At 27.3% G+C, this 15087-nt stretch overlaps 1 protein-coding gene across 1 annotated transcript in view; it reads left to right on the forward strand.

The window, feature by feature from the left end:
• The window catches only part of LOC145835457 (dynein axonemal heavy chain 7-like), a 46779-nt gene extending 43594 nt beyond the window's left edge, over positions 1–3185 (forward strand). The window contains exons 75-80 of the mRNA XM_082943052.1: positions 161–273; positions 486–603; positions 931–1083; positions 1166–1343; positions 2198–2325; positions 2847–3185. Coding sequence (XP_082799178.1) covers positions 161–273; positions 486–603; positions 931–1083; positions 1166–1343; positions 2198–2325; positions 2847–3029 — 873 coding nt within the window. The 3' untranslated portion in view covers positions 3030–3185. The remainder of the gene's footprint in view (positions 1–160; positions 274–485; positions 604–930; positions 1084–1165; positions 1344–2197; positions 2326–2846) is intronic.
• The last annotated feature ends 11902 nt before the right edge of the window (positions 3186–15087 follow it).

Consider the following 15087-nt stretch of genomic DNA (forward strand, 5'->3'; position numbering starts at 1 on the left):
CAACTACTTCAAATAGATACTTTTTTTCTTAGATTTTTCTCTAACTTTAAAACTGAAAATTGTTTATTTTACCTCGAGGTCGGCTACCAACAAGTTATAGTTAACAGTTTGTTCTCAAAAATTTTACAATTTTACATTTTATTTTTTACATTTTTTTCAGTCTCGCTCTGGAGGTGGTGGGGACTCATCAGGTGATCAATTAGTTTACAACGTCGCTAAAGACATCCTCGAAAAATTACCTGAAAATTTCGATATTGATCTTGTTATGAGAAAGTTTGTTTTAATTAATTTTAAATTAGAAGTTGTAGTATAAAATTATGTTTTGATTCTTTTTTTGCAACATTTTTTATGATAAATTCTGTTATTTTTGCCTTAATCTCTTAGAAATTGTTTTTGATGTTAACTTCGAAAAATATTAAATAAAATATTCTATTTAACTACCTATTTTTTTAAAATAAGCATCTGCTAAATAATAATGATTGTAGATATCCAACTGATTATAATCAGTCGATGAACACCGTTTTAGTTCAAGAAATGGTCAGGTTTAATGCACTTTTATCCACAATTAGATCTTCACTTATCAACGTTCAGAAAGCCATCAAGGTTTTAATTAAAAAAAATATATTTTCTGTCGCATGTTGAAAAAATAGTTTGGTTAAAATAGAGCCTATAAGTTATAATACTTATCAAATTAATTAGTTTTAAAATCAGTTATGCTTTAAAGCCTTGACAAATAAAAGTTTATTGTTTATTTTTACTCAAAGTTAACTGTGTTATCATTAAAATAAATTTATTTAATCATTGCGTTCAAAATATTAGTTACAACTTAGAATTGTATTAAATTATTAAATGTATTTTAAACACGTTTAGTAGAAATTATTTGAATTAAGCTACTAGATTACCTCAAAGCTACATTTGTAAACATTTCAGGGTCTTGTAGTGTTGAGTCAAGACCTTGAAGGAGTGTTGAACGATGTTCTTCAAGGAAAGATTCCAAGTATGTGGATGAAGAAGTCTTACCCGAGTCTGAAACCTTTGGGAGGATACGTCAATGATTTCCTACAAAGACTCGAATTTCTCAATGTTTGTTATTGTAAATTTTAATCAATAAAAAGAACTGTGACCTTCTTCAATTTTTTAAAACCAATTTGTTCCCCTTCCACAGAAATGGTACCACCAGGGACCGCCGCCTCAGTTCTGGGTTTCAGGATTTTTCTTCACGCAGGCGTTCCTGACGGGAGTGCAGCAGAATTACGCGAGAAAGTTCACCATTCCCATCGATCTGCTGTCGTTCGACTACCTGGTTGTTGAGGATAAGGACTACAAGTTGCCTCCCGATGATGGTGAGGAGTTTGTTGAGTTGTTTGCTGTTGGTAAAAAAATAGCTGTTTTATGGTTTATTATTTGTAACCGTGTGTTTTTATGTACCGTTCAAGGTTGCCAAAAAACCTGGAATCCTGGAAAAACCTTAAAAAACCTGGAATTTGACAATTTAGGCAAAAAAAAAAAGAAAAATCTAGAATTTTAAACAATTTTAACGTGATCAGTAGTAAAATTTCGACTTAACACAAAAAATCTATCATATAGATTAAAAAAAATGTTTCATCATCATAGTTTTTTATCAAAAAACACATTTAAAGTAGCTTTACAGTATCTTTTTAATGTTATATATTACTTAGCACAGTTTTTAACCTTAAATTAAACTTTAAACTAAATAAAAACCCAAAAACGTGTACTTTTAAAAACCCGGAAGAAATTTCTCAAATACAAAAGACAACCCTGACCATTGCGTTAATTGATGGTTTAGGTATTTACAAGTTGTTATATTAACAATACAATTCTTCTTACAAAAAAATATTTTTCTAAATCTTTTTCTTTTAATAACAATGAAAGTGATTAGTGAAGTATATAGAAAAAAACAAAACTAAGAAGTAGCTTGAAAACAGCTTGTTTAATTGTTGATAGTATTTTTCAAACTTATTTTTTTTACCTTTAATGCAAGCTTGTTTTGTAGCTTCATTGAGACCAGTCTTGAACTTTACAAACTGATACTTATGTACTTGATTCAATGATTAACTAATAGTATTTTATGTCTCATATTTTATTTCTGTGTTTGCTCTTTAATGAAGGTTTGTAAGGTGTATGACTATTTCGTAAGTGTTATAAAGCAACATTATTTAAATGTGCCTAATTTTAGGGGCGTATATTTACGGGTTGTTCTTAGAAGGAGCTAGATGGGACAGAAAACACAAACAGTTGGCTGAAAGCACTCCTAAAGTTCTATTTGATCCCATGCCTAAAATACTTCTCATTCCTTGTAAAAAGGTAATATTTAAAAAGTTGACTTCGACTTAATTCATGATATATAATTTTGATAAGTATACATTATGTTGTAGGCTGGACGTCTTATAGTTATAAAACTGCATTTTTTAATGAGCTAGCTCTGTAATCTGTAAAATTTTATGATAAACCGTTTAAAATCGTTTCTTAATATCAAAGTTTGAATAAGAGAAAATTACAGAACTGTGTTAGAAATGTATAAAAAAGAAATATTATAATTTGAATGTTAAAACAACTTACAGAGTAAACTATTTTGAAAAATCCTGTTAACATAGTTACTATTTTGGTATGCTTATTAAACATACGTAAGCTGTTAAAATGGACTTGATTTTATAAACACAAATATTTTTATAATTATATAAAATACTTTGAAAAACAAACCACATTTTAAGTATTATGAACAGTATAAACCGTCATAATACAAGTGTACTAACTTTAGTACAAAAAAGTTCTAGATCAAATGCTTAATAGTACCAAAAATAAAAAGTGACAATTTAATTTTTCAGAGCGAAATAGTCGCGAAGCCTTCGTATATAGCACCAGTTTACAAGACAACTGAGCGCAGAGGAACTTTGTCAACAACCGGTCATTCCACTAATTTTGTCATCAGCATCAGTCTACTCACCGATAAAAGTCCAAGCCATTGGGTCGGCAGGGGCGTCGCACTTATGTGTCAGCTAAATGACTAATTTATTGTTTATTTTTTTTAATTATTTATAAAATATGTATTTTGTGTATACTTAAAGGCATTAAGATTTTCAGTCTAGCTTAAAGTTTTAATTATTTTCATTAATAGTTATGTGAACAGTTTTATATGAAGCAACTTTTTAAACTTTTTTAGTTATTTTTTGTACCACATAAATAATTTTAAAGCTTTCTGTTTGTTTTTAGGTTTTACCATTGTTAGAGAACAAATCATTACTATTCTTAAAAAATTTAATTGAATTTATTAGGATTTGAAACTGTATATAGCATATCACTTAAGCATCAAGCAAAACTTCGTATATTTAATTTTAGGGGTTTTAGTAAAAACTATAAATTCTTTTGGTTTTTGAAACTCAGTTAAAGTTTTTTTTTTTCTAACTGTTTTAATGCTTTAAAGAATTTTACTGTATAATTTTGTCGACTTTTATTAAAGTCAATATGTAATTGATTTATCTAAAAACTGTTATTGTAATGTTTTATTTTACACTGTGAACTTTCACTGTTCAAACCAAATTTACTGTTTCACATTTTACAAAAAACTGTGATTTTGTTAAACTTTTTTCGTTGCAATTTCGTAATCACTTTGAAATAAAAAACAATTTTGTTCAATCTGAATCAGTTATAACTAATATAATTTCTTCTTTTCAGTGTTAATAATATTTAATGTAGTAGACACAGAAAGTTTGCAATAACTAATAACATATTACAATCAATAATTGTCACTAATTTGTGTTTTATATTTTTGAAACATACATAAATTCTTCCTAGATAATAAAAAATTAGTAAACCCTTTACAACTTTGTATTGCAACTTTGTATTGCATACGTCAAAGCGGACCGTAAACAAGGCTAAGTCTTTCTCAACTCTAAAAGTCTTATATATATTTTGGTTAGAGCGTAATATAAAAACCACCCGCGGGCAAAATGTGGCCCGCCATGCAAGAACTCTTTAACGTTTTTTTTGGCTAGAAAACGACTAGTTCAACATTTTTATGATTAAAGTATACAGTATATTCTTCTTGGATTGTAACTAAACTGCAGCCTGTTCTGTGTTTACTTCATAAAACACTTGATCTTTTATTTATATACTACCTTTATTCAAAGTAGGGTTTTTTAATTAACTTTTCCTAAAATGGACTTTTTTAATACTACTTTTTAATTTTTTTTTAGTAAATCTAACAAATTTTTCATTAAAGGATACCGACCGCTGCTTCAATATAAGAGTCAACGATAGTTTTTGTAAAAAAAAAGATTTTTCTATGGCATTAAGTACTTTAATTTTACAACAATTTTTTTTAAAGAAAAATAGACAACTTTGGAATTCTATCAATAAAAAATATCAGTTTCTCTATCTTCTTATGTACATTTAAAGATAAAAAACCTTGAAAAAACAAATACATAAGCTTTCTAGAATAGTTAAATATATCTTAAAGAGTATCTTATTTCTAATTTATTACTATGTATACAATATAATGTACTTAAACTTATTATTGTCCTAGACAAGACGTTGTAAGGTATTGAAGTGGTGTGCGACTCGATAACCAAAAAGGTTATTCGTGCACCAGGTCCTAAGACCAAATATTTTGAGCGCTTTTATTGTCGTTTAATAAACAATATACATATTTGTTCAAAAGCTTTCAGACAAGTAATAACATTTACTTCTTTGTTATAAAAAATTAGCATTGCTAGCAGTATTTTTAAAACAAATGTGTTTTAATTTTATTAGTTTTTAAGTATACAATTTCAATAACTGTTTTTATTAAAAGAACAAAACACTTTTTTTTACCTTCATGACCCATTTTATTTTTCATTAGACTAATTAATTAAGAGTTTATCAATTGTTTACATACTTTTTTGCAAGTATGTATATGGAAGTTTTTTTTAATTTTTATCCTAAAATAAATATTTGTAGACAAATAAATAAAAATGGCATTCTTTTACTTTTAACATCAATTATATTGGAAAATTGTATGTATTGTTCTATTAACTTTTAACACAAAGCTTGTGAAGGCAAACGTAAATCTGTCGACGAATGCATTGTTGATAATACTGCTTCTAAATATGGCTGTTATGAGAAGAATTACTATTTTATTTATATATTGCTTAAACAGCAAGTATTTTCGAAGGATTAGCTTTAGCTGCAAAACTTAATGACTTTGGAGTTAACTGATTTCATATGTTTTGATTTGTTAGTTTATATACTTAAAGCATTGATTCAGTGTCAAACTTTTTTTTTATATACAATTTTACTTAAATATAAGTTTGTTTCATTTAAAAATATTAAGTTTATACACATGTTACATCAAAAAATAACTTCTGTTAGGACTTTAAATTTTTTTTCATTTATACCCAGAATGTTGAGTTATCATGTTGTCATTTGATTTTGATTGTTTGATTTAGTACTTTATTCAAATTCTCGATTAATTACAACATCTAACTAATATAATTTACAATTCTAGTTTACTTGTTTTGTTTTGCTTTATAGTATTTTCCATGTTTAGTTTTACTTTTATTTTTCAAATTTAAATTGTAACTGAAGATCCCTTAAAGGGTGAAATTAGTTTTGCAAATTAAAATCTTGAATAATTAATCTTGTATTTTTATTAAACAATATATAGATACCATCTTCTTGTTGTAGTAAAAGTTAACTATTTTTTACAGTCTCTCGTTAAAAAAATAAAAATTGTGAGTTGACATTCTTTCACAGATATAAGCATTTCTTAATTAGACAATATTTATTTCAGCCATCATCAACAATGTTGAGATGTTTTATGCCATCGATAATAAACAATGAACTTTACCGCAAGATCAACAACAACAGCATCCGAGACAATCCTACGACCGGTTTCGTCCTTATTAGGACTCATCAGGCAGGAATAGTCGCGAGAAACCGCTATTGTGATCTTAAACAAGCGGGCTTAAGTACTAAGTACTGAAGCGACCGTTTGTGGGTAAAGTTGAAAAAATGACACAGCTATATCATTCACAGCTCAACGTCTCAGACATTGTCAGCTTGTTGTGAGATTGTAGTCTGCGCTCGTTTGATCAGTTTTAGCCAATATTTATTTCAGCCATCATCAACAATGTTGAGATGTTTTATGCTATCGATAATAAACAAGTTCATGTAAATAATAAATATAAATAAACCGATAATAAACTTGCGGTAAAGTTCATTGTTTATTATCGATGGCATAAAACATCTCAACATTGTTGATGATGGCTGAAATAAATATTGGCTAAAACTGATCAAACGAGCGCAGACTACAATCTCACAACAAGCTGACAATGTCTGAGACGTTGAGCTGTGAATGATATAGCTGTGTCATTTTTTCAACTTTACCCACAAACGGTCGCTTCAGTACTTAGTACTTAAGCCCGCTTGTTTAAGATCACAATAGCGGTTTCTCGCGACTATTTCTGCCTGATGAGTCCTAATAAGGACGAAACCGGTCGTAGGATTGTCTCGGATGCTGTTGTTGTTGATCTTGCGGTAAAGTTCATTGTTTATTAATTAGACAACATACATTTGATTAATAAAAAAAAATTCTTAGCTAGCCAAACAAATTATCCGTTAACTTTTAAAATAAGTTTATTTTAAATTCATTTATCCTATGGTTGTTTTATATTAAAATATTACTAAATAAAACAATTCTTGATTCGGGCAGGAGACTGCTCTAGGCCTTGTTCCGGTAGCTTTCGGTCAGCAGACCATACGTTGCCCAACCCTAACTAAATGTAATTTTTTTAAAGCTATTATTTAGGTATATGCTTATTTTCCTTTTAAGATAGTGGTATAGTTTATATAACTTCTAAAATTACTACTTCTCGAAAATGATTATTACATAAGTTTAATTTGTAAATTTATTTAGTAGCTCTAAAACTTCTTAACTTTGATTTTTTTAGAATTTTTTACAAATTACGTTTGGCTTTTATTATTTGGCACATCTGATTTAACTCCTTTTTTTTTTTGAGAAACATAGGAATAATTGAAAATGTTTACAGTTTAATGTAAATTGATATACTCATATGTCTATCAAATTAAGTTTTTAATAAATAATAAGTGTAGAAACAAACTTAAAGCTTGTTTTTTAGCACTATCACAATCCAGCAATAAAAACGTACATCTCGTTTTTTTTTTCTTATATTTTTATTAATACAAGGCAAAAATTGCAACAACACAACAAAAAAATAACTCAATATTGGGCAACCTTTCAAGTAAAAAGTTTTTTAAAACGCCTTTTAACTTTTATTCCTTTTTTCTTAATGCTACTGAGTGTTTTCCTCATTTTGATGAGCTTCGGTAGCTTCAGTTTTTTCTTTTTGATTTTGACCTCATCATCTTCTTCTTCTTTTTCTTCAATGACCGTTGAAAGAGCGTTGAAAATGACTCTTTCCTTTTTTTTGTACAGCGCATTTCGTACAAGTTTTTCTTCTGTTCGTTTTTGTTTCTTTTTTTGTTTTTGTTGTTCGTCAATCAACATAAGTTGATCTTTTTGTGTCTGTTGTTGTTGTTGTTGTTGTTGTTGCTGTTGGCTTTGTTGCTGTATCTCAATGTGACTTCGAACTTCGTTTTCAGCCTTTTCTTTTGTCTCTTCACTAAGTATTGTCTTTTCTGGACTAATTTTTTCTAAGTTTTGTCGTTCAGCAACATTCATGGAAGGTGCTTCGTTCTGTTTAGTAATTTTTATAATCTTTTAATGCTTTGTATAAACTTTAAAATGTGAGCTTTTCATTCACATTATAGAATTCGCAAGTAGAAAAAGTTTCATTTGATTTAATACTTACCTCTGCTGTAAGCACAAAATTTCTTATGAAGTAAATGACAGCTCGAAGACAAATGTCGGCTGTGATTAGCAACAGGAACATGAGAATTCGGTATGTGTTTACCAAGATGTACCTGGCATTTCTACGAGCAGTTTTTGATGCCATTATTGTCTTTGCATGATTCATAGCATTGACAAGCAAAGAAGTATTTTTCATCAACACACTAAAAGTTTATGTAATTTTTATATACAAAACTAAACCGAAATAACCAAGATTAAGTACTTTATTGAAGCTTATAGTCAAAAAAGATGATAATAGTACTCAAATTATTAAATAGTACTCAAATTTAAACTTGTGTTTAATCATCTACGATACCGTTAAAAATAGCATTAATATTGTTATTATTGCTCACTATATGTTAGAGCACTTTAAATTCTCCGATTATTAATTTAATCTAATTTTAAAGATAAGTACTTTTCTTTTACTTTAAAGTTAATATAAACATTTTTTAAATCTAGAATTTATAAATGTTTAGTCGTTTTATTTTTAAAACTACATACTTACAAGGCATATGTTATTTCTAAATTTTTAACATAGGTTTAAAAACTTATTAAAAAATACTTTATACTAAATAATTAGTACTAATGCTAAATTATTAATAAATAGTAAATTATTAATACTAAATAATTTAAATCAGTACTTAAATACGTTTCGCTACATCTAAAATATATTTAAAAAGAACTGTCGTTTTTCTAATCGTCATATAAATTTGTAAATTATATTTAAGAAAACTAAAGAAAAAAATTATAATTTGTAGAAAAACAAGCATTGCATTTCCAACTTATTTTTACCACCAAAATAAATAATAACAAAAGACACAAAATTCTTAAAGCTGCAAATAAAAGTAAAATAACCTCGAATTCATATAGATCGTCGAAACACTGCAAACGATCAAAACAATTAACTTGTATTCTTTCAACTTATTACCAAGACCTGCAGCAAAATCTCCACTATAAGTCAAAAGAATACTTAGTTTTGTTTTCACTACTTCTGTTAACAAACATAAGATCTGATCGTTGCAGATGTTTATCTTCTTTACTGGCTGCCACGGATTAACTTCTTTTAAAAGTTCCACCCAGCTCATCTCGGTGTAAGGCTTGGGAGCATTATCTTTGATCCCAGCATGAAGCTTTAAAAAGGCTCTGAAAGTGTCTTTCGGTAAGTTTTGCTCTTTGCTGGGGCCGGAGCCCAACCAAATGACAAAGCTAACTGCCCCAAAGCACAAAGTGAACGCTATAAGTAGATTATTTTTCATCATACTTTCATAAATGGATATAGTTTGAAAAAGTAGAATTTCTAATAAAACTTTATTTCGTTTTAATTATGACGTTTTGGTTGCTTGGAAGATTCATCTCTCAAAAACGATTGAATAAAATTGTAGGAAAAAATTCTGCACAAACTTTTAAACGATGGCAAATATAAGTTTTTCTATTATTATAGTTTAGGGGGTGCACGACTGTTCAAATTCTGACCATCAAATTGTAATACTTCTTAATTATTTTAAATTATCTTTTTTACTAACTTTTAGTTTCAATTTATGTTTTAATATTTTTATCTAATCGAATTGACCTACATGAACATTTTGTTTTCAATTTTTTCAACTTAAATTGTTTTAATTTGAATAGCCGTGTGTCGTGTTTTCGGGTGGGCAACCTTCCATATGAAACCGACCAATTTTCCTAAAAATGTTGCTTAGGGCAGAACTTTACAGAAAGAAGTCTTCGGCGGGCCGCAGTTGTTTAAAAGGAGAAATAAAGGGCGACGCGTGGTGTTTTAGGTGGAAAGGTGGAACTGTTGGTCCAACTACAAAAAATAAGCAAATGAAAAATAAAGTGTACAAAAACACAGCAAATTATAATCGACCGTCGTTAGGTTTCCTTTTTCAAATTGTTATATTGGATATTCAAAACTTTTTTAATGTTGGATCTTCAAGCTCAATCTGTGTCAGCTAAATCTTGTCAATCTGAGCATCTAAAGCAGGATTTCCCAAACTTTTTTTTCAAATTGCCCCCTTCAACAAGATTACTCAAAAAACTACCAATAAGACTTTTTGTTATGTTCTTCATCAACCACTCCTGGATATCTAGAGAAAGTTTCAAATTATGACCTCATGGCCCCCCTGTGGCTCCTTAACTGCACATGGCCCCCCTTTAGCCCCTTTGCTGCTCATCGCCCGCTGAGTATCTGTCATGGCTCACATTGGGAAACCTTGATCTAAAGCATGCCAGCTTAATGAAGGTGAAGATAGAAAGTAAGCGACACGAGCTAGCAGGCGCGCGCGTACAGAAGCAACCAAACCAGCAGACTACGCTAGCGGGTGAAGCTACAAGTGAAGATTACCAAAAACGAGCAAAGAAGTTTATAAGAGTGAACTTTCACAGCTCAAGACAAAAGTTTTAAGTTTAAGGACTTTTTGTATATGTAAATTATCTGCACTCCTTAAGAAAAAACCACGCGTCGCCACTGCTAGCAAGTAAAATATATTACTGTATTGAGATAGTTGCTTTTGCGAGAAATAAGTAAGATCGAGAATATTTATAAGCTAAGTGTTAAGATATTATGGGCATAATTCATATCTTTTTGTAATCTAAAAATCTATATCATAAAAAAAATCAAAATATTTTGAATAAATTAAGGCTTTTATTACAGTTTGGATATCGAAAAATTGTATACTTTGCTAGTTAGAAAACTTTGAAAGAACAGTTGTTTGTTTTCATAATGTACCTTACTTAATAAACTGTACAGTAAGTTGTCCCATACAAAAACAAAAAGAACCATTTAAAATAAAAAAAATACGCCACTACAAAAAGGTTAAGCTATATCTATTAAATAATTAGTCTAACAGTATATATTTTTTTGTTTTGTAACACCTACACATACTTTCTCGTAATACTATACACATCATAAACATAATATCTGTAAATATATTAACAACATAGTTTGTTTTCGCGATATCAAAAAACCTTCAAACATTACAATAAAAGTTACAGTTTATAATAACACATATGTCAAATGCTTTTTTCTTAATTGAACATTTGTATTATAATATATAATTTAATTTTTAGAATATACTTAATTAAATAAAAAATAAACTCTATTAGTTGTTAAGTTTATTTTGTATAGTATTAATAAGTTTAAGTGTATAAATACTATTTAAAAATTAGTAACACACACATATAAAAAAACAATTAAAATAAAAAAGAAAGTTTTTATCAATTGTTAAAAATAAAGTGGTTTGCTTTTTAAATCGAAAAAAAAAACAGTACAAACATTAAGTTAATATTTAGTTTTGAATGATTAAGTCAAATTTAAAGTTTTGGGTTTTAAGAAAAAAAAACTGTAAGTTTAATAGTTATATGTGAACTTCTCAAATAAGTTTATACAAATTTTGAGGCTTATGAAACACTCTACTGAAAAGTGATGCACTACTGCTGCGAACTACTACATAATAAAATGTTTATTTCATTACTTTAAATGTCTTCTGATTATTTTTTATTCGATTAATTTCCACGCACTTCTGTATTTTAGCTGAATTTCTTAAAAAGCCAAAAATATATTAAATCAATCAACTAATTAGAATTTTACCACAACTAAATACAACAATGGTTTAATATAGTTTGCAAGCTTATTTAAATATGTGATTAAAAGACTTAAAACTGATAAGAAAATAAACAATATCTAAATACTTTGTCGTTGATAGTCTTATTATTTTTAGTTTGAATATTTTTATTGTTTTGTTTTGATTTAGTTATATTTAAAACTTGTTGACAGTAAGTTTTATTTTAGATATTCAATTAAACGCTTATACAATTTAAACTTAACTTTTAGTTATTAGTATCTAATTTTGTTTTATTGTGCCATAAAAATAAATACAATATCTAAAACTTTTATCCTTTAAAAATATTTAAGTTAGCTTGTGTACATAGCATAAACTAACAAACATAAACTGTCTACTAAACCTATGTAATTTAAGCACAATAGCTTTGTAGTAAATAAGTGTTAAACTTTACTAGATCCTTTGTAAACCGATCAATTTGAAACTATGTCTGGTGAAGAAGAGAGAAAAGTTGAGGAGATTTTAGACACTCGTATCAGTAAAGGTGTAAAACAGTATCGTGTTAAATGGACACCCCATGATGGCAATAAGTTTGTTATTATAAAGTAGTAACTTTTTAATTTATTATGAGTTGATGCTTGTTAATATATTTTAAATCTGAACTCCAAATTATTTTTATAGAAATGACAAATTTTGGTAGATTTTAAAAATTTTGTGGTTTTTTTTTTAACTACTGAAAATGTTTTTTTTAATATACTACGTATTGAAAAAACAAACTTTGTAGTATGGAAAGCAGTTAAATAAATTAAGTTTTAAACTTCTCATTTTCCTATATATTCAAATCTAAAAGTAGATCAGGTACTTAATCTATAAATATAAGTTTTGAATTTAGAAAAAGTCAACAAATCAGTTAATGGTTAGTTTTTTATGTAGTGATAAATGCACTTGGGAACTGAAAGAAAATTTGCCTAACTTTAACGAACTATTAAAGAAATTCTTGGTTACTAAACGCACATTGCGAAAAATTATCGGCAGAAATGAAACTGTATTTGAAGTCCAGTGGTTAGATTTTTATAGATTAATTCCAACCTATATGACTACATTTGTACATCTAAACTTTTTTCGTTTGAATCTAGCTAACTACAGTTAACTCGAACAATAAGGTTAGTTAACTTCCACAAAATTTAAACAGGTATGAAGACCCAATCGTCGATTATGTTAGTGTTGATTTCATGAACGAAAACTTTCATGAAAAGGTAATTGAATTTTACCAGGATAGAATTCCAAGACGAAGTCTTAATGTGGTTGACGTTAAAGATATTGAAAATTATTATGATTGAGAAAATTGTTGAAATTTTATATATTTATCGATTTAAAGCTCATTAAGTAGTTTACGTTATGTTTTATTTATAAATTATTTATTAAGTTTTTAGAAGTTTGTTTCTTTTAGTTTTTTGACAATAAATTACATATAGCAAGCTAAAGTCTTCATGTACCTCACTTTACTGTAAAATTTGTTAAGTAAAATTACGTTGAAAGTATTAATTAGTTCCGTGATAATGTTTGTGATAGAAAACCACAGAATTACGTTACTGAATAAAATCGACTGTGATATTACTTAACACCATCTAATACGTAATTTAGCAATGTCTAAGTTTAATCCCAGTAACAAACGATTAAAAAGTGAGCTAACAACCTACAGTTAATTATCAATAAAATAAAATCTAACAGAGTACGTAATAAAACATATTTAAATTAAAACACAACTTAAAACTGTCGACGTCGTTAACTTAAAATTTTCAATTTAAAGTTTTAATTGTTATATAGGATTTTCTATTGAAATATAAAATTAAGCGTTTGATAATAAAGACCCAAGCGAAACAAGTTCACTGGAATATATAATAATAACGATCTTAAGCAGTAGCCTTTCCTTTATTACACTATCACTTGTTTCTGTGTGTTAACAAGTTTACAAACTCAAAGGAGCTCTGTAAAATTTTAAATACTGTAAGGACCGAGTGGAAGCTAAAGTATATACATATGTGTTTATTAAAAATGAGAATAAATATTATAGATAATTGCAATTTAATGGTTAATATTAGAAAGAATATATAGTGTTAAATTCTACTGATTTATAACTATATAAAGAATTGTTACTGTTGGGAAAGAATAAAAGATGAAGTAGGTATATACATATATGTGTTTGGTAATAATAAGAACAAATACTAAAGATTATTGTAAATTAATGTTTAATAGTAGATACAGCGCAATATATAACTGTTATATAACTATATAAAGTTTTACAAAACTTGCAAATTAAATTGTATTTTATAAAATTTAGACTTAATAATTACAAACCTTATATTTTTATAATAAATGTACATTTTATAAAGGCAAAAGTTATATGTTTAAAAGTCGTGGCGATGTATATCATAAAAACTGATTAAATGAAAAAGGTTTACTACAGCAGCAGGGGTTAAATACACATTTTCTCCACAACTAAAAACAAAAGTTTAAGAATTTCTTTTACTAAAGTATAAACTTTTACTTTGAAGTAGTTGCTATGGATTAGTGTTGAACTTTACTCTTTGAAAATAAATTTGTGTGAATCTATTTTTTATCTAATTTAAAAAATATTTAAATCTAAACTGCTTTATAATGTTAATAAATATGGTAATTGTAACTTACTTGACAATAATTAATTAGTATCCTGCACGCTTTTCACTACAAGTTTTATTTTCCCTAGCTATTATTCTAACAATTCTCTAAAAGCTGACTCTGTAATTTCAGCTATTCGATCACTACATTTAAAAAAAAAGGTATTTTTTTTAATTTGAAATTTAACTAAAATCAACACAGCTTTGTCTTTAATAACATTTTTATACTTTTATTGATGTAGTAGTTTTTAGGATGTTGTAGTCTTAGTCACATTTTAGCTTAATTCATAAAAATAAAAACTGAGAGTTACAATTAAACAAAGTAAACACATCGATAAGGTACGCTTAAATTGTTTAACACAAAGAAACATATGGTAGTTGAAAAACAAAGGTACTATGCAAATTGTTGTGATTATAAAACATTTGTAAGTTTTTTATAAAGTTGATAGCTATTTTGAAGTTATTGAAAATTACTTACCTTAAAATATAATTTTTCAAAGCTTTTTACGCAATTTCGTTCGTACACAAAATGTTTTTAAGCACAATTTTTAACTATTAAAAAGTATAAATCCATTGAAATTAAACAAATAACACTTTTCTTGACATACTCATAAACTAAAAGTGATTTAAAGCATATATTTAGAATAAACAAACATTAAACACTTTATTCAAACAAAAGTTTAGATATTATAAATATAATCAATAACTACATGAATAATAAAACTGTTATTGACTTGACTGAAAAAAATAACTTACATATCTACTTATAACTATCTTATCTAAATTTAGAAAGACGTTTTGTTTTTGAGTTCTCATTATTTATTTCAAATTATAGTTTTAAAAAATAAAACTAAAGTTCTTGCGTTTAAAATACTTCTTGTTTTAATCATAAAAACAACTAATGTTTAAAAAAGTTACTGAAAAACTTAATGTTTTTTTTAATTCAAATAAAATATTATCACTTTTGTAGATAAACTGTAGTAAAGGCATTCATAAACTTGTTAAT

The sequence above is a fragment of the Thalia democratica genome, chromosome 5, assembly GCF_965202585.1.
Source record: "Thalia democratica chromosome 5, ktThaDemo2.hap1.1, whole genome shotgun sequence".
Classification (NCBI taxonomy): domain Eukaryota; kingdom Metazoa; phylum Chordata; class Thaliacea; order Salpida; family Salpidae; genus Thalia; species Thalia democratica.